Below are 23,505 nucleotides of genomic sequence, written 5' to 3' on the forward strand. Positions count from 1 at the left end.
TGCACACAGCTATCTAAACACAACTGACCCACGAGAAGTTGGAATATAAATCGAAGGCCAACCCAGTCCCATCCAGTGGGTTAGGCAATTCCCTCGAGCCCTACATCCCCTTCCCACTCCAGCACTACAGACAGAGCAGGAGACAGTGTAAACTCCCCTGTCTCTGGGAAACAATTAATAATCCACTATTCCTGGCAAGAGTTAGATTGAACCAACAAGAACCTGTATTTTAAAACACTTATGTACACGAATCTGTTCCATAGAATCCCTACAGTGCAGAAGGAAGCCATTTGGCCCATCTAACCTGCACCAACTCTGTGAAGTAGCATCTTATAAAGGTGCACCCACCCTCCCAGCCTATCCCTGTAACCCCATGCATTTACCTACCATCTTGGGGACACTAAGGGACAATTTAGCATAGCCAACCCACTTAACCCTCAAATCTTTGGCGTGTGGGAGGAAATCAGAGCACCCAGAGGAAACCCACACAGACATGGGGAGAATGTACAAACTCCACACAGGCAGTCACCTGAGGCTGGAATCAAACCCAGGTCCCGAGCTAACCCACTGCTAACCATTTTTTTTTAACCAAAAATATACTTTATTCATAAAAAAAACTCGATTAATCTTTTTCAAATATACAGGGCTTTGAATAGCAAACACAACGTGGAATCAAAATATTTTTACAGATCTGTACAAATTACAATGACTACATTTCAAAACTTAAAAAACTATATCCATGTCTCAATATTTACAGATTTGTGCTGATTACAATGATTACATTTCAATACCTAAAACTTTCTACATGCCTCAATAAATTACTGTGTGCCGTTATTTCTCAGATTGGCACACAGCTCCGCAGGTCGAGGGTATTCTGCAGTTCCTGGGCCCTCGGTCTGCCTCCGTTAAAAGGCCTTACACTGTGGCCTTTCCCCATTGTGCCTTTGCGGCAGCTGCCCCAAGCTTCAGCCCGTCCCTCAGCACGTAGTCCTGGACCTTGGAATGTGCCAGTCTGCAACACTCGGTCGAGGACAGTTCTTTCAGCTGGAAGATCAGCAAGTTTCGGGCGGACCAAAGTGCGTCCTTCACCGAGTTGATGACCTTCCAGCAGCAGTTGATATTTGTCTCGGTGTGCGTCCCCGGAAACAGCCCGTAGAGCACAGAGTCCTGCGTCATCGAGCGGCTCGGGACGAACCTCGACAAATACCACTGCATCTCACTCCAGACCTTCTTTGCAAAGGCACATTCCACAAGGAGGTGTGCGACCGTCTCATCAGCCCCGCAGCCGCTTCGAGGGCAGCGTGCAGTGATGTTGAGACCTCAAGCGTGCATAAAGGATCTGACAGGGAGTGCCCTTCTCACCACCAGCCAAGCCAGATCTTGGTGCTTGTTTGTCAGTTCTGGTGATGAGGCGTTCTGCCAGATGACACTGACAGTCTGCTCAGGGAACCTTCCGACAGGATCCGCCGTCTCCTTTTCTCTCAGGGCCCCAAGGACGTCACGCGCTGTGCCACCCAGTGAAATGATTTTCATCTTGGGGTGGGTGAGGCAGATGGTTATTAGTGAAATATTAAATCCACAAGACCATCTTTAGGGAAAGAAGGTGATACCAGAATTGAAGGAGTTAAATTACGAGGACATTCTGGATGGGATTGTTGCCTTTATGTTTAGGTTGTTGTGTGGCGATTATAAGGGTGTGTTAGGCTGAATGCAAAGAAGTCAATTGGTCTGATGGAGGAAACCAGAACAAGGGAATAGACTCTAAGTTGTGGAGTAATGTCAGGGAGCTGGTCCTGACACAGAGGGAATGGAAACCAGGAATTCTCTCGCTCCAAAAATATTGTTGACACCAGGAGCTGGCGGGACTGAGCTTGATTGATTTTTATTACAGAGATTAATGGATATGAAGAGGCCTCAAGGCAAATGTTCCCAAAATCTGAGCTTGACCAGTGTAAACAGCCATGCCTTGTGCTGTCACACGGGCTGTAATTGGCGAAAGGATGAGGGGAATTAAATCCAAGGATGTGGGGTGGAGGTTCACGTCTTGATGTCTAACCTAACATTAGAGGAACAGAAAGAATTTAGAGAGCTTAGTGATGGGAAGAAGCTCAAAACTGGGACTTGTGCAGCACAAGAGAACATTTACTGGGTGTGGGCATTGTTAGCGAGGCTGATTTTATTGCTGTGAGATGGTGAGGGGGGAGTCACCTTCTCAAACCATGGGTAGCAGATTTAATACAAACGGAGTGGCTTCAGTTCAGCATCAACCCATTGGTGTGTGATTGGAATCACTGGGCCCCAAACTGGGTAAGAATGTGACAGGTTTACTGCCTAAAGGACACTCATTAACCAGTTGGCTTTTTTATGATCATCTAACAACTTCACAGTCACCTTTACTGAGAACAGCTTTTCATTTTTACATGTTATTTCAGCTGCCGTGCTGGAGTTTGAACTCTCATTCTCTGGATAATCCAGTGAAAGAGCCGTAGTAACCTGTGTCCAATACAGCTACTCAAATCTCTGAGCGCTTTTGAGAGGGTAAATAGTGAGAGGTCACACCCAATGGGTAATGAGTTTCTCACAAGGGGCCTGAGGATTTTATCACTGGAAGATACCAGTACTGAGAGAACTTGAGCACAGTAACTCCTGACACAGGTTGCAATATTAAAACATGGAAAGGCACAATTTCAATATATTGATTCTGGTGTTGAGAAGTTCAGATGGATTTGCTGTGTTAATCAGTTTAAAACAGCTGTTTGATTGGCAATCTCCCCATGGACACTTGAGTCATTTTTAGTCTAGATTATGTTCTGCATTAAAATGGTGCTGATAAGATTTGATCTTACAGAATTGAAAAGGAGGGAAGTTATGCTAAACCTTGGTTAGACCACATTTTTTTATTTATTCACAGGATGTAAATGGCCCGACCAGCATTTATAGCCTATCCCTAAAGTGGTGGCAAGCCACATACTTGAACCATTGCAGTCCATGTGATGTACATATGAACATAGCAAATAGTTGCAGAATGAGACCATTCAGCCCTCAGGCCTGCTGTGTTATTCCTGAAGATCATGGCTGATCTGTTTGCATTTTGAATTCCACATTCCCTCGATTCCCTTACCTCCTGCCTCTGCCTGACCCCACCCCCCACTGCCCTCTGAGTCCAAAATCTCATGCCCTAGAACACAAAGATCCCTCTGCATCTTGGAATTCTGCAGTTGTTCTCTATTTAAGTAATAATAAGTATAGGTACACCCACTATGCTGTTAGGGAATAAGTTGCACAATTTTGACCTGGCAACAGTGAAACTGTCACATACATGCTGGTCACCGTATTATGGGATAATGGAGGCACTGGAGAGGGTGCAGAGAAAATGATATCAAACAGATCAGCGTGGGATTGACAGCCTCAGTGTCTCTCTCAAATAAAGAAGGCTGAGGGGTGACCTAATAGACAGATTTAAAATTCTGAAGGTTTTAATAAAGTGGACACGGAAAATGTTTTCTCCTGTGGGGAAGAGCAGAACATGAGACCATCAGTAAAAGACTGGGGAGAATGTGGGACTCGCTGCCATGGTGGGGTAGGGAGAATGTGGGACTCGCTCCCCACGGAGGGGTGGGGAGAATGTGGGACTCGCTGCCATGGGGAGTGGTTGAAGTGAATAGCATCGATACATTTAAGGGAAATTAAACTAACATATAAATTAGAACAGATTGCAATCGAAGATTTAGATGAGGAAAGATGGCACAAGAATGAAGTGGAATATAAACAGCGCATGGGCTGAGCTGGCTGAATTTGCCTATTTCTGTGCTGTGTATCCTACCTACTCATGGGAGAGGATATGAAAAGGGAGAATATAAAGGGATCTGGGGGCAAGAGTGCAGAAATGGCAGTCAGATTGTTTAACCAGTGTCTATAATTGGTGCTGTTCCAATCGGTTGAATGACCCGCTATGCTCTGGTTTCTGTGATCTGAATTTAAAACAGGTAATAAATTCTCACTGTCCCCATCAAACACTCCCAGGACAGGTACAGCATGAGGTTAGATACAGAGTAAAGCTCCTTCTACACTGTCCCATCAAACACTCCCAGGACAGGTACAGCGTGGGGTTAGATACAGAGTAAAGCTCCCTCTACACAGTCCCCCATCAAACACTCCCAGGACAGGTACAGCGTGGGGTTAGATATAAAGTAAGGCTCTCTACACTGTCCCCCATCAATCACTGATGTGGAAATGGTGGCGTTGGACTGGGGTAAGCACAATAAGAAGTCTCTCACATCAGGTTAAAATCGAACACATTAAAAATTAATTCTTAACCTTTAACATTCTTAACCTCTTCAAGGTTAAAGTCCAACCTGTTGAACTTTAACCTGGTGTTGAGAAACTTCTTACTGTCCCCATCAAAAACTCCCAGGACAGGCACAGTACAGAATTAGATACAGAGTAAAGCTCCCTCTATCAGTTGTATCTCAGTGAGAATTGAGCCTCTGGGGAAGGAGAGGAAAGCAGGTTTGTTAGAACATAGAAAAACTACAGCACAAACAGGCCCTTCGGCTCAAGTGGCGCTGATCATATCTCTACCTACTAGGCTTACCTATAACCCTCAATCTTACTAAGTCCCATGTACTGATCCAGAAGTCTCTTAAAATACCCTATCAAATTTGCCTCCACCACCACCGCCAGCAACCGATTCCACTCACTCACCACCCTCTGAGTGAAAAACTTACCCCTGATATCTCCTTTGTACCTACTCCCCAGCACCCTAAACCTGTGTCCTCTTGTGGCAACCATTTCAGCCCTGGGGAAAAGCCTCTGAGAATCCACCCAATCAGTACCTCTCAACACCTTATACACCTCTATCGGGTGTTGTTTGCTGCTTAGTCAGAGGCTGCAGTGTAAATCAGGGCAGTAACACCCGGTTCTCCATCCAACAGGCTTGCTGTCCTACATCGAGTCCCATCTGCTGTTTGCATTCTGCAGTATCCGTGCTTCCTGTCTCCTGCATGCTCGCCTGCTTAATCAAACTCTGCACTGTCCTGCACATTATTTTCAGCAGACGCCGGTTGGACGAATTCTGAACCGTTTCTCACAGGACATGGAGTCGATTGATGATGAGATCCCAGAGTGTGTGGAAGATCTGCTGCTGTGCTTTTTTGAAGTGCTGTCTGCTGTGCTGGTGCTGGCTTACTCCGTTCCGTTCTCTCTTCTGGCTTCTGTTCCAGTCGCTTGCCTGTATTTTTTCTTCCAGGTATTCGGGATGTGCCCTGAGAAGTCGATCTTGCAGAGCGTCCTGTCCCTTAGAAATAGTTTCTCTGCTAACTAGTACACAGAATTTCAGATAAGTCCAGCCTTGGTGGTGTTTGGTTTGGTGACTGCAGTTGGGATGAATACTGGGACTGAGGTTTGAGAGAGAGAGCATCTAACCCAGCTTGCAGGTGCAGCAGGTGGTCAGGAAGGCGAATGGGATGCTGGCCTTCATCGCGAGGGGGATTGAATATAAAAGTAGGGAGGTCTTGCTGCAGCTGTATAGGGCATTGGTGAGGCCGCAGCTGGAGTACTGTGTGCAGTTTTGGGCGCCGCACCTGCGCAAAGATATTTTGGCCTTGGAGGGAGTGCAGAGGAGGTTTACTAGGCTGATACCGGAGTTGAGGGGGTTGAGCTATGAGGAGAGGCTGAATAAACTAGGCTTGTACTCGTTAGAGTTTAGAAGAATGAGGGGAGATCTCATTGAGACGTATAAGATGATGAATGGGATGGATAGGATAGAGGTGGAGAGACTCTTCCCGCTCAAAAAAGACAGTAGGACTAGGGGGCACAGCCTCAAGATAAAGGGGAGGCGGTTTAGAACGGAGTTGAGGAGGAACTTCTTCACTCAAAGGGTGGTGAATCTCTGGAATTCTCTGCCCGTTGAAGTGGTGGAGGCTGCCTCGCTAAATATTTTTAAGACGCGGGTTGATGGGTTTTTGATAAGAGAGGGGATTAAGGGTTATGGGGAGAGGGCGGGAATGTGGAACTGAGCCACGACAGATCAGCCATGATCTTATTGAATGGCGGGGCAGGCTCGAAGGGCTGGATGGCCTACTCCTGCTCCTATTTCTTATGTTCTTAATTTCCCTGAAACCAGAACCCAACACAAGACTCCAGTTTCAGAAGAAAGAATAAATCCCACATAAATAAAATATTTTGAATAGTTGTTATAAGAACATAAGAAATAGGAGCAGGAGTAGGCCATCTAGCCCTTCGAGCCTGCCCCGTCATTCAATTAGATCATGGCTGATCTGTCGTGGCTCAGTTCCACATTCCCGCCCTCTCCCCATAACCCTTAATCCCCTCGCTTATCAAAAACACAGCTCCACCTCTCTAATTTAAATGATCTTTAATCTCTTGCCCTTTGAACTGGTTCCAGTCTGTGCCAGGGTCTCACCCAGTCCCAGTTTTGACCTGATCTCAGTATCTGACTCAGTCAGTCACTCCCTGTAACAGACTGACTGAACCTTGCCTCATGAGGAAAGTGAGACTGGAGTGAATGTGTGGGAGGAATTGAAAAACGAAAGCTGAAAGCAGCTGTGATAATTGGCTTCTCAAATGAATTGTGTTGGCCTGGGTTCAGCAGATCTCTTGCTCCAGCACTTTTCTCTCACTCTCTCCCTTCTCCCTCTCTGTCTCCTGCCTCTATCCCTGCAAGTCCAATACATCATGTTATTTGCACTTTCTTCATCCAATCCCTTTGCCACTGTCAACCTCAGTCTGAGAGGGGAATGTATTTTTCGGGGTGTTTGCTGAGGGAAAGTCAGGTTTTGGTATGAGCTGTAGACAGACTCTATTACAGTGAGGCTCCTGTTGCTTGGCTGGTCTTGGTAGTATTGAAGGGGAGTGAGTAATCGGGGATTAGAGATTTATCCAATTTGTACACCTGAATCTACCTGTGTGTTTGCATTCCCGAGCCTGGGACTAACCCTGCAAATCAAAATCAGATAAACAAACCATCTGGTAATTATAGAACATAGAACATTACAGCGCAGAACAGGCCCTTCGGCCCACGATGTTGCGCTGACCAATTAAAAAAGCAATGACCCTCTAACCTAAACCAATCCCTTTCCATCCATAAACCTATCCACGGATCTCTCAAACACCCCCAAACTAGGTGCATCTACAACTGCAGCAGGCAGGGCATTCCAATCCCTCACCACCCTCTGGGTAAAGAACCTACCTCTGACATCCGTCCTATATCTACCACCCCTTAATTTAAAGCTATGCCCCCTCGTGCTAGCTTTCTCCATCCGAGGAAAAAGGCTATCACTGTCCACCCTATCTAAACCTCTAATCATCTTATATGTTTCAATAAGGTCCCCTCTTAGCCGCCTTCTTGCTAACAAAAACAACCCCAAATCCCTCAGTCTCTCCTCATAGGACCTTCCCTCCATACCAGGCAACATCCTGGTAAACCTCCTCTGCACCCTCTCCAATGCCTCACATCCTTCCTATAATGTGGGGACCAGAACTGCACACAATACTCCAAGTGCGGCCGCACCAGAGTTGTGTACAGTTGCAACATGACGTTGCAGCTCCTAAATTCAATCCCCCTACCAATAAACGCCAAGACACCGTATGCCTTCTTAACAACCTTATCTACTTGATTCCCAACTTTCAGGGATCTATGTACACATACACCTAGATCCCTCTGTTCGTCAACACTATTCAGAGTCCTACCGTTAGCCCTATACTCTACACATCTGTTATTCCTGCCAAAGTGAATTACCTCACACTTTTCCGCATTAAACTCCATCCGCCACCTCTAGGCCCAGCTCTGCAACCTGTCCAAGTCTCCCTGTAAACTATGACACCCTTCCTCACTATCTACCACACCTCCGACTTTGGTGTCATCAGCAAATTTACTAATCTACCCAACTATACCCTCATCCAGATCATTTATAAAAATTACAAACAGCAGTGGCCCCAAAACAGATCCCTGAGGCACACCACTTGTAACCGAAACATTGCAGTTGTGGAATCTTGCATGTTAACTGCTGTGTTTGTTATGATTTAAAATTGGCTAAAGCACCTTGAAACATCCAGTGGTTGTGAAACACTGTATAAATGTAAGTCTTTCTTGCTTTCTTTCCTCTCCCTGATGCATGTGTGGTTGTGTGTCCCTTGTATGTTCTCTGTGTCCTTTCATTATTCTCCCTCTTCTTGCACAGGGCTCTTCATATTTGTGACCTGCAGTCTGAGCCAGGCATACTGTATGCTCATGGCCTCAAAGTACCTACACCTCAACCTGCTTGAGCATGTCCTCTGTTGTTCTCTGTCCTTCTTCGAGTCAAATCCCACTGGGAGGATACTGAATCGCTTTGGTAAAGATATGGATACAATTGATATCAACATTCCACAAAGCATTGACATATGGATTCGCTGCCTCTTGTACACACTCATAGTCCTGATTATTTGCTGCTCATTGAGTCCAGCCTTCTTCCTAGTGATTGTCCCATTGCTGCTCTTCTATTGGCTGGCTCAGGTAAATAATGATGTGGGAATGCCGGCGTTTCACCTGACGAAGAGGCAGTCCCCTCGAAAGCTTGTGAGTATTATCAAATAAATCGGTTGGACTAAAACCTGGTGTTGTCAGACTTTTTACTCAGGTAAATAAAACAGAGTTTTATTCTAAGGGTCCAACATTCACTCTAGTCAGCCTCCTCCTCTTTATATATTTATAAAAACTCTTACTGTCCATTTTTATAATTAGTGCTAGTTTAGCTTCATAGTCTATCCTTCCTGTAAATAAAACTCTGTTTTATTTACAGGAAGGATAGACTATGAAGCTAAACTAGCACTAATTATAAAAAAGGACAGTAAGAGTTTTTATAAATATATAAAGAGGAGGAGACTGACCAGAGTGAATGTTGGACCCTTAGAGGATGAGAGGGGAGATTTAGTGGTGAGGGATGAGGAAATGGCTGAGGTTTTAAATAAGTTTTTTGCCTCGGTCTTCACGGAGGAGGACACGAATAGTTTGCCAGATATTAAAGATAGAAGGATGGTAGGAGTTGAGGATCTGAATGCGATTACTGTCACTAGAGAGGTAGTGCTTGATAGACTAGTGGGACTGACGGTGGACAAGTCCCCAGGACCGGATGGAATGCATCCCAGGGTTCTGAAGGAAATGATGTGGATATGCCAGTGTTGGACTGGGGTAAACACAGTAAAAAGTCTGACAACACCAGGTTTTAGTCCAACTGATTTATTTGATAGTAAACTCACAAGCTTTCGGGTTAGTCCCTTCGTCAGGTGAATGGAGAGTTCTGGCCTCAGACAGAGCATATAAAGCACAGACAGTTTAGAGATTACTGATTAGAATGCGAATATTTACACCTAACCTGCTGTTCAAGTCCTGAAGTGGCTGACAATGTGTGTGGAAGGAGCACTGATCACAGGTTAAAGAGATGTGTATTGTCTCCAGACAGTACAGTAAGTGAGGTTTTGCAAACCCAGGCAAGTCACGGGGGTTACAGATAGTGCGACATGTTGCGGGGGGGGGGGGGGGGGGGAGCAGTTTAGAACGGAGTTGAGGAGGAACTTCTTCACTCAAAGGGTGGTGAATCTCTGGAATTCTCTGCCCGTTGAAGTGGTGGAGGCTACCTTGCTAAATATATTTAAGACGCGGGTAGATAGGTTTTTGACAGACAAGGGAATTAAGGGTTATGGGGAGAGGGCGGGAAAGTGGAACTGAGCCACGACAGATCAGCCATGATCTTATTGAATGGCGGGGCAGGCTTGAAGGGCTAGATGGCCTACTCCTGCTCCTATTTCTTATGTTCTTATGAGTTCTCGGCTGCTGGAACTTGGGAATCACCGAGAGAAGGTGGATTATTTGGCTGGGATTTAAGTTAATTGTGACTTAAAGGGTGATCCTGCTGCTTCAGTGTCTTACATAGAACATAGAACATAGAACATTACAGCGCAGAACAGGCCCTTCGGCCCACGATGTTGCGCCGACCAGTTACAAAAACAATGACCCACTAGCCTATACCAATCCCTTTTCGTCCATAAACCTATCCAGAGATCTCTTAAACGCCCCCAAACTAGACGCATCTACAACTGCAGCAGGCAGGGCATTCCAATCCCTCACCACCCGCTGGGTAAAGAACCTACCCCTGACATCCGTCCTGTAGCTACCCCCCCTTAATTTAAAGTCATGCCCCCTCGTGCTAGCTTTCTCCATCCGAGGAAAAAGGCTATCACTATCCACCCTATCTAAACCCCTAATCATCTTATATGTTTCAATAAGATCCCCTCTTAGCCGCCTTCTTCCCAACGAAAACAACCCTAGATCCCTCAGTCTCTCCTCATAGGACCTCCCCACCATACCAGGCAACATCCTAGTAAACCTCCTCTGCACCCTCTCCAACGCCTCCACATCCTTCTTGTAATGCGGGGACCAGAACTGCACACAGTACTCCAAGTGCGGCCGCACTAGAGTAGTGTACAGTTGCAACATTACACTGCGACTCCTAAATTCAATCCCCCTACCAATAAACGCCAAGACACCGTACGCCTTCTTGACAACCTTATCTACTTGATTCCCAACTTTCAGGGATCTATGTACACACACACCTAGATCCCTCTGTTCATCCACACTATTCAAAGTCCTCCCGTTAGCCCTATACTCGACACATCTGTTGCTCCTACCAAAGTGAATTACCTCACACTTCTCCGCATTAAATTCCATCCGCCACCTCTCGGCCCAGCTCTGCAACCTATCTAAGTCTCCCTGCAGACTATGACACCCTTCCTCACAATCTACCACACCTCCAACTTTGGTGTCATCAGCAAATTTACTAATCCACCCAACTATACCCTCATCCAGATCATTAATAAAAATTACAAACAACAGTGGCCCCAAAACAGATCCCTGAGGCACACCACTCGTAACTGCACTCCATGATGAATATTTACCATCCACCACCACCCTCTGTCTCCTATCTGATAGCCAATTCCTGATCCAACTTCCTAGATTACCCACAATCCCATACATCTGCATTTTCTGCAGAAGCCTACCATGGTGAACCTTATCGAACGCCTTACTAAAATCCATGTATACCACGTCAACTGCCTTACCCCCATCCACCTCTTTGGTCACCTTCTCAAAAAACTCAATAAGGTTAGTAAGGCACGACCTACCTGCTACAAAACCATGCTGACTATTTCTAATCAATTCATTACACTCCAAATAACTATAAATCCTATCCCTAATAATTTTTTCTAAAACCTTGCCCACAACAGAAGTAAGACTCACCGGTCTATAATTCCCGGCAAAGTCTCTGTTCCCCTTCTTAAACAATGGGACAACATTCGCTATCCTCCAATCCTCCGGGACTACACCAGAGACCAATGACGACCTGAAGATCTGAGCCAGAGGCTCTGCAATCACCTCTCTAGCCTCCCAGAGAATCCTAGGGTAGATCCCATCCGGACCAGGGGACTTATCTATTTTCAGCCCCTCAAGAATTTCCAGCACATCCTCTTTATCAACCGTAATACTTTCTATTTTACACCCCTGCAACCCAATGTCCTCCTCAGCTATATTCATGTCCCCCTGCGTGAACACCGAAGAGAAATATTGGTTCAATACTTCTCCAATCTCCTCCGGTTCCACACACAACTTCCCCCTGCTGTCTGTAACTGGCCCTAATCTTGCCCTGACCAACCTTCTGTTCTTGACATACTTATAGAACGCCTTAGGATTCTCCTTAATCCTATCAGCCAAAGTCTTCTCATGTCCTCTTTTAGCCCTTCTCAACTCACTCTTCAACTCCCTCCTAGCCAATCTAAAGCTTTCTAGTGCACTATCTGAGCCCTCCAATCTCATCCGAACATAAGCCTCCTTTTTCTTTTTAACCATCGACTCAACTCTTTTAGTGCACCACGGTTCCCTAGATCTACCAAATCCACCATGCCTGACAGGGACATACCTATCAAGGACTCGCAGTAGCTGCTCCTTGAAAAAATTCCACATTTCAGATGTTCCCAGTCCCTGTAATCCCCTAATCCAATCCATGCTTCCTAATTCACTCCTGATAGCCTCATAATCGCCCTTACCCCAGCTAAAATTGCTGACCCGAGGTTCACGCCTATCTCTTCCCATCACTAAGGTGAACGTAACCGAATTGTGGTCACTATCACCAAAATGCACACCAACTTCCAAGTCTAGCACCTGGTCTGGCTCATTTCCCAGCACCAAATCCAATATAGCCTCACCTCTAGTTGGCCTGTCTACATACTGAGACAAAAAACCTTCCTGCACGCTTTGTACAAACACTGACCCCTCTAGCGAGCTAGAACTATAGCAACTCCAATCAATATTCGTAAAGTTAAAGTCCCCCATAACAATTACCCTATTACTTTCACTCCTAACCAGGATTGTCTCCGCAATCCTTTCCTCAACCTCTCTAGAACTTTTAGGAGGTCTATAAAAGACTCCCAACAGGGTGACCTCTCCTCTCCTATTTCTAATCTCCGCCCATACTACCTCAACTGACAAGTCCTCATCAAACTTTCTCTCCGACACTGTGATACAGTCCTTGACTAGCAATGCTACCCCACCCCCCCTTCTACCTTCTTCTCTACTCCGACTAAAGCATTTGTACCCCGGAACCTGCAACATCCATTCCTGACCCTGCTCTATCCAAGTCTCAGAAATGGCCACAACATCAAAGTCCCAGGTACTGATCCACGCTGCAAGTTCATCCACTTTATTGCGAATACTCCTCGCATTACTCCTCTTACTCCTCTTACATTAGGCGGGATGACAAGAGGGTCCGGCTTCCAGCTCACTTCCATTTCTCCACCATTCCCAGACTACCTCCAAATAGTGTGAGTGTTCAACCCTCTCCCACCATCACAAGCTGATTATACCTGTGCTCTGCCTGAACTCTGTCACCACCACACGGACCCAGTGAACCCCAATCCCTGGCTGGGAGGATTTAAGATCTGCCCTTTCTTGGTGAATGTCTCTGAGTGGCTGTGGGCTGTATGTGGGAGGAGTAACTGAACACTTGCTCTCTGTATCTCTCCCCAAACTAATGTCTTGAACAACCTCCTAAATGACCTTTTATCCAACCCCTGTTATTCCATTAGAACACAGACTTCTGCTTAATATTTATCTGGGACATGCAACAAGCAAATATTAATGTTGTTGCAGGTGTGTGTACCTGTCTGTGGGCATGTGCGACTGTTTCCTGACAGGTCTGTGATTTGTGAACATACTTGCCTATGTTTGACTGATGTAACCATTCTACTCATTTCTTCCAAATTTTCCTTGTTTCTTCTATGCTCCCAATTCTCTGTTGTCTCCGAGTCACTCTCACCTCTTGAGTCACAAGGTTCTAGAATCAAGTCCTGCTTCAGGACTTGAAAACAAAAATTCAGGCTGACACTCTGGTGCAGTACTGAGGGAGTGCCACACTGTCAGAGGGTCAGTGCTGAGGGAGTGCCGCACTGTCAGAGGGTCAGTGCTGAGGGAGTGCTGCGCTGTCAGAGGGTCAGTGCTGAGGGAGTGTCGCACTGTCAGAGGGTCAGTGCTGAGGGAGCGCCGCACTGTCAGAGGGTCAGTACTGAGGGAGTGCCGCACTGTCAGAGGGTCAGTGCTGAGGGAGCGCCGGGCACTGTCAGAGGGTCAGTGCTGAGGGAGCGCCGCACTGTCAGAGGATCAGTGCTGAGGGAGCGCTGCACTGTCAGAGGGTCAGTGCCGAGGGAGTGCCGCACTGTCAGAGGGTCAGTGCTGAGGGAGCGCCGCACTGTCAGAGGGTCAGTGCTGAGGGAGTGCCGCACTGTCAGAGGGTCAGTGCTGAGGGAGCGCCGCACTGTCAGAGGGTCAGTGCTGAGGGAGCGCCGCACTGTCAGAGGGTCAGTGCCGAGGGAGTGCCGCACTGTCAGAGGGTCAGTGCCGAGGGAGTGCCGCACTGTCAGAGGGTCAGTGCTGAGGGAGTGCCGCACTGTCAGAGGGTCAGTGCTGAGGGAGCGCCGCACTGTCAGAGGGTCAGTGCCGAGGGAGCGCCGCACTGTCAGGGGTGCCATTTTTTAAATGAGACGTTAAGCCAAGGCTGTGTTTGCTTGCCTGGATGTTGACAATCTTATGGCAATACTTTGAAGAAGAGCAAGGGAAGAGCAGTGAATTGGGACCCAGCAAGGGGGGAGTGGGGTGGTGGTCACTAAAAGGTAGCCATTGTAAGCCTAGAGTACCAGGCTTTACTTGGCAACACAGCAGAGCTTCCCACCCACAGGTAAAACACCAGTGTAGGAGGAAGGAGGTCACTGGAGTTGCTGAGGCAGACTCCAGATAAGGTAGTCATCTGTCACCTTTCCCACCTCCTTGCAGAATGGCCTTGTCCTTCTCAGCCTGCCTGTAAACGCTGGTAAAATTCAGCACATTGTTTCACAGGATTTCCTTCCACAAATGCAGCCTTTTTTCTGTTACTGTCACTTGGGATCCTCAACCTCACCACTGTTTTTGACAATCGATTTTACCAATCTCCTCCTATCCCACTTGACTGCTGTGTGTTCCAGTGGGATGGCCTCATTAGTCCCAGTCTGTCCCATCTGATTATAGACTCAGTGGCCTCCTTCTGCTCAGTGACAGTATCTGCTGATGCAGGGATCTCCCCAGCACCCCTCCCAATTCTTTCTCACTCTCTGTCCCTGCTTGCCTTCTGCAGTTTCCTCCACTTTAATGTTGGATCTTTGGTCACAGCAGACACTCCATTCCTCTCCCCAGTAACTGAAGCAGGACCAGACTGCTTTTCACTTTGGTGTCATATTTACAGCACAGGAGGCCATTTAACCCTCCGTGCCACTGCTGACCCCAGGTTATATCCGACCACCTATCTACATCATCACTACAATGATTTATTTCTGCCTCGGTAACGTTGTCTGACTTCATTCCTGCTGCAGTTTTTCTCGGCTTGCCTATTCCATTTCATCCTGGGCTGCTCTTCCACATTCCACCCTCTGTAAAGTTGAGGTCACTAAAATTCACACCAAGTTGCAGTCCCCATACCCGCTGTCCCAGGATTGGCTGCCAGCACAGGAAGGCTTTAACTTTCAAATTCTAGACTTCAATTTTTAAATCTCTCCATTTCCCGCCCCCCCACCCCTCCCTTATCTCTGCACCCTCCTCCAGCCCCACAACCCCGAGATTTCGGGGCTCCTCTAATTCTGGCTTTTGTGTGTCCGCAGTTATCATCTCTTCATCATTGGCCTATGGTCTAAGCTCTGGAGTTTCTTCCCGGTGTGTCTCTGCTTCTCCAGATCTTGATCCTTGTTTAAGGTGCTCCTTATAATCAAACTCTGACAAAGCTTTTGGTCACTTGCTTCACTTATCTCCTTTTTTTGCTCGTCTGATTGATAATTGTTCTAGTCAGGTGACTTTAGGCATTATCCTTCATTGTAGGCGCTATATGGATTCAAGCTGTAGATTTGACTGACTGCTGTCTGCACTGTGAGTTGTGAGTGTACTCAGGGAAGCTGTGGTTCTGGCTGGGGGTGGGGAGGGCACAAACTGAGCAGGCAGAGGGCAGGATTTCTAATTTAGGGATTAGCTTCAGACTGAAACTTGGATTATTCAAAGCTTCATACCAGTTTCTCGACTATTTCAGAACAAATGATTCCTTACGTTTAAGCATTGAGAAATTATGATTTATTTTACTGCCCTTTTGAAAAGTGGCCTTGTCCATCAGAGCCCTTCCCAGTTTATTACTGTCTAATCTAACTGTATCACACCTTACTGAGCTTCCTCCTTGCTTCCTTGCCTAGCCTCTGCAGCCGTGTTGCTTTGTGTCAGTTTTCTGAGCTTGATTGGCACACTAATAATGGGGAAATTGACCAAGAATCATGCCCCTGGTCAGCGTCAGTGACTCCTGGCAGTGTGTGGGTGGGGGAGGGATGGAAATGTTTGTGTATCAGTGTGTGTGGAAGTGAGAGTTTATCTGTGCATAGAATAGGCCTGGTCTGATCTCTTCCCCTCTCTTTGCTGTAACCAGTGCCCCTACTGATTTCTGTGTGCCTGAATTAGCAATCAGCTTGATATTTTGATGATGTTACACACAGTCTCCCTTCCTTATTCTAACCACCGCTGTTGTTTTTATTTTGATTTCTAAACGCCAGCGGTTCTATGTGGCCACATCTCGGCAGCTGAAACGCCTGGAATCCGTCAGTCGCTCACCTATCTACTCCCATTTCTCAGAAACCATTACTGGCTCCAGCGTCATCAGAGCATATGGGAGGGAGAATGACTTTATCCTCATGAACGACAACAAAGTGGACACAAACCAGAAGAGTTACTACCCAGGCATTGTATCAAACAGGTGAGACAAGAGCCCGAAACATTGTAAAAGCCCAGAGCAAATATTACCCAGTTAGCCTAGACTTAACTTTCACATCTGATGTTGGCATTAGGTGGGCAGAAGATGTTTCACTCTAGGAATGATTCAAGTGATCCACTGGGGAACTTTTATCAAAACAAACTTTATTTAAGAATACAGTTAGAATATAACAAAAAGAACTAGCATAACTTTTACTGGTTAAAATACTTGGACATGGCAAATTATAATCTTTAATGGTTAGCTATCTCTGTTTCAATTTAAAACAGTACCCCATAGATGTACACCCTTCTTCGGAATCAGATAGCATAAAAACTAGTATGCTCACGTGATGCTGGGTTGTCAGCTTTTTAACACTTCTGGACAGAGATCCAGGCAGCAGTTTCCAGACAAGGATCTATCCTCAAAACAGCAAAACTTTAGAGCGGTAAACTTAGTCTCTGGCAGTTCCCAGTCTCTAGACTTCAGGGACAGAAAGGGATAACTCTCTGCAGCTTCCAAAACAGCAACTCCTACAGAAAGATCCACTCTAACACAGCAGAATTGCCAAAAAAGAAACATATCTCCTGGCAGATTCCAGTCTCCAACTTCAGAAAGGGGAAAAGAGAGACACTGCTCTCTGTCAACTCCAAAAGCAGTAAAAAGTCTGACAACACCAGGTTTTAGTCCAACCTATTTATTTGATAATATTCTCACAAGCTTTCGAGGGGACAGCCTCTTCGTCAGGTGAATGGAGAGTTCTGGCCTCAGACAGAGCATATAAAGCACAGACAGTTTAGAGATTACTGATTAAAATGCGAATCCTTACACCTAACCTGCTGTTCAAGACCTGAAGTGGCTGGTCTTGAACAGCAGGTTAGGTGTAAGGATTCGCATTTTAATCAGTAATCTCTAAACTGTCTGTGCTTTATATGCTCTGTCTGAGGCCAGAACTCTCCATTCACCTGACGAAGAGGCTGTCCCCTCGAAAGCTTGTGAGAATATTATCAAATAAATAGGTTGGACTAAAACCTGGTGTTGTCAGACTTTTTACTGTGTTTACGCCAGTCCAACGCCGGCATACCCACATCATAACTCCAAAAGCAGCATCTAAACTTGAATATTCTGTGTGAGCCCAGCTTCCCTGTCATATGAGCACACCTGCCAATCATCCCAATCAAGCCCCACTCTGCAAAGTCCCAGGGGAAAACAGCAAACAGCAAAACTTCAGATGAAAGCCAATATTTTAGCCATTAGAAGCAGTAACGTTGTTGTAGCAATACGGGATGCTGGTAAACACAACAGCTAAATAAACTGCTACAATAAATCCTGCACATACCTCAAATACAATTCTTAAGGGTACTGTATCATCACAACATGATAAACATTCTTTGATTCAGAAACAGGCCATTCAGTCCATCAGGTTGGTGTTTGTTCTCCATATGATCCTCCTCCAATCCCCTCTTAACCTCACTGTATCCTTCTATTCCTTTCTCCCTTGTGTTTATCCAGCTTCCCCTTAAATATTTCTATACCAGTGGTTCCCCAGCACACTAGGGCACATTGGTACAGCGTGAACACTCCCCCAACCCCACCAAGTGGCCCCGGGATAAGATTCAAAATGATCCAAAATTCATGTAACAAAACGAAAACTAACCTTCGTCTTCAGCCCTGTGGTCGGCATCTCCAAGATCCAACAAATCCCAGGCCTCCCACGTTTACACCTGATGGGGAAAAAAACATACATGCGATTTAGATGTTTTACCTTGGTCAGGCCCATGAGTGTGACCAATGGGATTTGGAGCTGAAGACAAAGGCTTCATGCACCCGCACAAAAAAAAACAAAACTCAAAAAGGGCCCAAAACTCTGGGAAAAGCAAGAGAGAGAGAGGTTAATGACACAGGCGAGAGAGACAGGGAGCGGTTAACACAGGCGAGAGAGACAGGGAGCGGTTAATGACTCAGGCGAGAGAGACAGGGAGCGGTTAACACAGGCGGGAGAGACAGGGAGCGGTTAATGACTCAGGCGAGAGAGACAGGGAGCGGCTGATGACACAGGCGAGAGAGGCAGGGAGCGGTTAATGACACAGGCGAGAGAGACAGAGCGGTTAATGAGACAGAGCAGTTAATGACACAGGCAAGAGAGACAGGGAGCGGTTAATCACACAGGCGAGAGAGACAGGGACGGCTGATGACACAGGCGAGAGAGACGGAGCGGTTAATGACACAGGCGAGAGAGACAGGGAGCGGCTGATGACACAGGCGAGAGAGACGGAGTGGTTACTGACACAGGCGAGAGAGACAGGGAGCGGCTGATGACACAGGTGAGAGAGACAGGGAGCGGTTAATGACACAGGCAAGAGAGACAGGGAGCGGTTAATCACACAGGCGAGAGAGACAGGGACGGCTGATGACACAGGCGAGAGAGACGGAGCGGTTAATGACACAGGCGAGAGAGACAGGGAGCGGCTGATGACACAGGCGAGAGAGACGGAGTGGTTACTGACACAGGCGAGAGATGATGTGGGTATGCCGGCGTTGGACTGGCGTAAACACAGTAAAAAGTCTGACAACACCAGGTTTGACAACACCAGGTTTTAGAATAAATAGGTTGGACTAAAACCTGGTGTTGTCAGACTTTTTACAGGCGAGAGAGACAGGGAGCGGCTGATGACACAGGCGAGAGAGGCAGGGAGCGGTTAATGACACAGGCAAGAGAGACAGGGAGCGGTTAATCACACAGGCGAGAGAGACAGGGAGCGGTTAATGACACAGGCGAGAGAGACAGGGAGCGGCTGATGACACAGGCGAGAGAGACAGGGAGTGGTTAATGACACAGGCGAGAGAGACGGAGCGGTTAATGACACAGGCGAGAGAGACGGAGCGGTTAATCACACAGGCGAGAGAGACAGGGAGCGGTTAATGACACAAGCGAGAGAGACAGGGAGCGGCTGATGACACAGGCGAGAGAGATAGGGAGAAGTAAATAACGTTTCCAATAAAAGACAGACAGAAAAGGTCGGAGGTGTGCTCAAAATTCTTTTCATTGTATCGAGGGTTGTTTTATCGTATCGAGGTGTGCCACAACATCTGAAAGGTTGGGAAACATTGATCAATATTATTCACCTTGCAGGAGCGAGTTCCACATTCTCAGTGAAGAGGTTTCTCCAGAATTCCTGATAGTCACAAATAAACCAATGTTTATGGCACCTCTATCTACCCTAACAAGCCCTTTCATAATTTTAAAGATCTCTAGCAGGTCACCATCACACATGCCCCCAGTCCGACCCACCCCACCTCTTCAGCCTTTCCTGATAGATATAATCTTTTAATTTTGGTAGCAATCTACTGAATCCGTATCTGTGTCCTTTTTGTAATATGAAGATCAGCATCGGTCCCAGGATTCCAAGTGTGGTCTAACCAAGATTTGATACAAATTTAACATCTTTTCAGTGGTATCCCTTTGGAGATGAACCCCAGTGTATTTTACAGTTTGGTGTGGGTCTGGGCAGTGAACTGCAATTGGGGGAAGCAGTACGGGCTCTGTCCTATCTCCTGACTCTCCTTGTATTCCTCAGGTGGCTCGGGATCCGGATCGAGTTCATTGGGAATTGTATCGTCCTGTTTGCTGCTCTCTTTGCTGTGATAGGCAGATCCCACCTCAACCCAGGGATTGTGGGCCTCTCCGTATCCTATGCCCTGCAGGTAAGACCCCTCCCTCCCCCACGCAACCTGCAAAGCTTCACCTGCTTAACTAACAATTTAGGAAGTTGACTTTCGCAACCTCGAGATGTCTCAAAGTTCCTCAGAAGCAATTAAGTACAGTTGTAATGTGGGAAATGCAGCAACCAGTCTGTGCACAGCAAGATCCCACACCAGCAATGTGAAAAGATTAGATCATCTGTTTTACTGATATTGGTGAAGGGATAAATATTGGTCCCGGGGCATGAGGAGAAAGCTACTGCCCTTCTCAGGGATTTTGTACCCCCTCCAGTCTGGTAAAATCCTACAACATGATTTAAGAGGCACCATGAAGTAGAGTTTATTTATTAGTCACAAGTAAGGCTTACATTAACACTGCAATGAAGTTACTGTGAAATTCCCCTAGTCGCCACACTCCAGCAACTGTTTAGGTCAATGCATCTAACCAGCATGTTTTTCAGACTGTGGGAGGAAATCGGAGCACCCGGTGGAAACCCACGTGGACACAGGGAGAATGTCCAAACCCTAGACAGTGACCCAACCCGCTTCCCTGGCACTGTGAGGCAGTAGTGCTAACTATTATGCCACCATTCCACCCATAGGAATAAGAGGAGGCATTTAACCCCTTGAGCCATTTCTAACTCCTTACACTCACTTTACTTCATATTCCTCAACAGTTTTGCTTAATCAAAATCTATCAATCTCAGATTAACAATTGGTCTGGAATCAATTTGTGTTTGTTTCACTCCTACAAGGTCTGGTTTGAATGTCTGGATCCTGCCCCTTGGTCCTCAACTCCCCAGGCAGCAGAAATAATACCTGGCTTCAGGTGAATGACCTTTCACCAGAAGGTTAATCTCCTGAAACATTAACCCTGTTTTCTCTAAAGATGCTGCTCAGTATTTCCAGTATTTGAGATTTCAGCATCTGCAGGCGTTTGATTTTCCAGTAGTTTCTCCCTACTCTGTTCCCTTCAATATTCTGAAAACTTTGATCAGTTCATCCTGAAACGTCCTAAATCAGCTACGTTAGTGATTAGATTACAGCCGATTACTCTGTAATCTGCACAACTCATTACTATACCAATCAGGTATATCCAGCAGCTTTCCTAACACCAGTGAGTGACCAGCTGGATTCTGCTTCTTCCCACCAGGAATTACTGAGTTAGGGAGTCTTGTTTTGAAATAACAGAACATTCCCTCTGATTGTTCAGGTTACCATGTCTCTAAACTGGATGGTGAGGATGACATCGGAGCTGGAATCTAATATTGTGGCAGTAGAAAGAGTTAAAGAATATTCAGAAACTGTAACCGAGGTACGTGACCCACTGAGTTATAGCATTTTCATGTGGAGTGGGAGCAGTGTTTAGTTGATTTTTTTTTGAGATCTGGGGGTGGAACGCTAATCAAGCAGGGCTGCTTTGTCCTGGATGGTGTTGAGCTTCTTGAGTGTTGGTGGATCTGCCCCCATCCAGGCAAGTGGAGAGTATTCCATCACACTCCTGACTTATGGCTTGTGGATGGTGGACAGGTTTCAGGGAGTCACCAAACTCTCATCCTCTGACTTGTTGTTATAGTCAGTGTATTTATATGGCTAGTCCAGTATGTTTTCTGGCCAGTGGTACAGGCATTGAATGTCAGGGGGTTAGGGTGGGGTGGGGTGGGGGGGTGATTAGAATCTCTCTTGTTAGAGATGGTCACTGTCCGGTGTTTCTGGGATGCGAACGTCACTTAGCAACCCAAGCCGGGATGTTGCCCAGGTCTTGCTGCATACAGCTTCTCTCCACCCCCCAACCAACACCACCAACCCCCCCTCACTAATTTTGAGACAAAGATTGTGATGAGAAACTCAGTTCAGCAGCACAGAGCAGTACTGAAGATTCCTGTCGGGAGATGGCGAAGGAGAATTTGATTGGGAAACATTGAGTGGAGAGCTCAGCAGAGGGGAGGTGTAGAGTGGGATGCTGATTCATATTAATTTAATCCATTAATCTCCCTCTCCATCACCAACTTCCCATGGATAAAGAAATGTGACTGATGCCCAGTGTAGACACAGTGTTACCCAAAACACCCAGCCCCCCAGTGTAGACACAGTGTTACCCAAAACACCCACCCCCCAGTGTAGACACAGTGTTCACCTGAATGTCCGTTTGTCCATCTGCAGGCTCCATGGGTGATTGAGAGTAACCGCCCACCAGAGTCTTGGCCAGAGGAAGGAAACGTGGAGTTCCGTGGATACAGTGTGCGGTATCGAGACGGGTTGGACTTGGTGCTTAAGGACCTCTCCCTGAATGTGCATGGGGGAGAAAAGGTGGGTGACAAACCATCTCAATTGTCCCGAATCTCAGGGAGCCACACAGACTGCACAGTAAAGCACACCGTCCACACAGCCTCTCCCTCACCTTCAGCTCATCCTAACACATCCTTCCTCCTCTTTACTTCTTGTCCGTTTACCCAGCTTTCCAGACTCGAGTGAATGTAAGCTGGATAAATAATCACATTGAGGTATTTCAATATTGAAATGTGATCATTTCTGTCCCACACTCGTGAATCCCTCCAGTAGGAATTGTGGGGGGGTGAAATCAGGGCCTCGGTGACCTGATTGGATAGACATGGTGTGGAGTTGCCAGCGTTGGACTGGATTGGACTCAGTAAGTAGTCTCACAACACCAGGTTAAAGCCCAACAGGTCCGAAAGCTCATGCTGCCAAATAAACCTGCTGGACTTTAACTTGGTGTTGTGAGACTATTAACTGTGATTGGATTGATGTAACAATACAGTGAGCTTCAGGAAGAGTTGGAAATAGAAGGTACAGATGGAAGGGTAGATGGTGATAGTAAAGCCACTGGATTGGTAATCCAGAGGCCCAACTAACGCTCTCGGGCCATGGATTCAAATCCCACGCTGGCAGCTGCGTGAATTCAAATTCAATTAATTAATCTGGAATCCAAAACTAATCCCAGTAATGGTCACCATGAAATTATTGTTGATCATCAGAAAATCCCATCTGGGTCACTAATGTCCTTTAGGGAAGAAAATCTGCCGTTCTTACCTGGTCTGGCCGACATGTAACTCCAGCACCACAGCAATGTGGTTGACTCTGAACTGTCCTTTAAAATATTCTGTTCAAAGGAATTAGGAACAACCAAGAAATCAAGACACTATAACTCAAGCAAAAGTATCAGGGACAGGAAACGGAAACCAAATAAATGCTGAAGGAAAAGGATTGGGGCAATGGGGAAAGAGCAGCTGGCGTGGGGTTCATTGGACAGATACTCTCTGTAAGATCCCATTGAAAGGAATCTGATCCAAGAGTGGATTTTTCAATAGCAGAACATGTAGACCAAAATGTTAGCAAATAGGCCAGTGAAGAGCTGGGTGTTTAGGAGCTGGTTTTAGTCCAACCTATTTATTTGATATATATTATCAAATAAATAGGTTGGACTAAAACC

General features: G+C 46.5%; 1 protein-coding gene across 3 annotated transcripts in view; it reads left to right on the forward strand.

Annotated features, from left to right (window-relative positions):
* Positions 1 to 23,505, forward strand: part of abcc3 (ATP-binding cassette, sub-family C (CFTR/MRP), member 3) — a 159,610-nt gene that overhangs the window by 119,010 nt on the left and 17,095 nt on the right. For 2 of the 3 annotated variants that reach the window (XM_080209254.1, XM_080209255.1), the window contains 4 exons: positions 16,159 to 16,358; positions 19,931 to 20,057; positions 21,268 to 21,369; positions 22,218 to 22,364. In XM_080209254.1, the coding sequence (XP_080065380.1) occupies positions 16,159 to 16,358; positions 19,931 to 20,057; positions 21,268 to 21,369; positions 22,218 to 22,364 (576 nt within the window). Of the gene's footprint in view, positions 1 to 16,158; positions 16,359 to 19,930; positions 20,058 to 21,267; positions 21,370 to 22,217; positions 22,365 to 23,505 lie in introns of those variants that run through there. The other variant, XR_013889153.1, reaches the window with a different exon arrangement.

The sequence above is a fragment of the Carcharhinus amblyrhynchos genome, chromosome 21, assembly GCF_965287045.1.
Source record: "Carcharhinus amblyrhynchos chromosome 21, sCarAmb.v2.hapA, whole genome shotgun sequence".
In the NCBI taxonomy this organism is placed as follows: domain Eukaryota; kingdom Metazoa; phylum Chordata; class Chondrichthyes; order Carcharhiniformes; family Carcharhinidae; genus Carcharhinus; species Carcharhinus amblyrhynchos.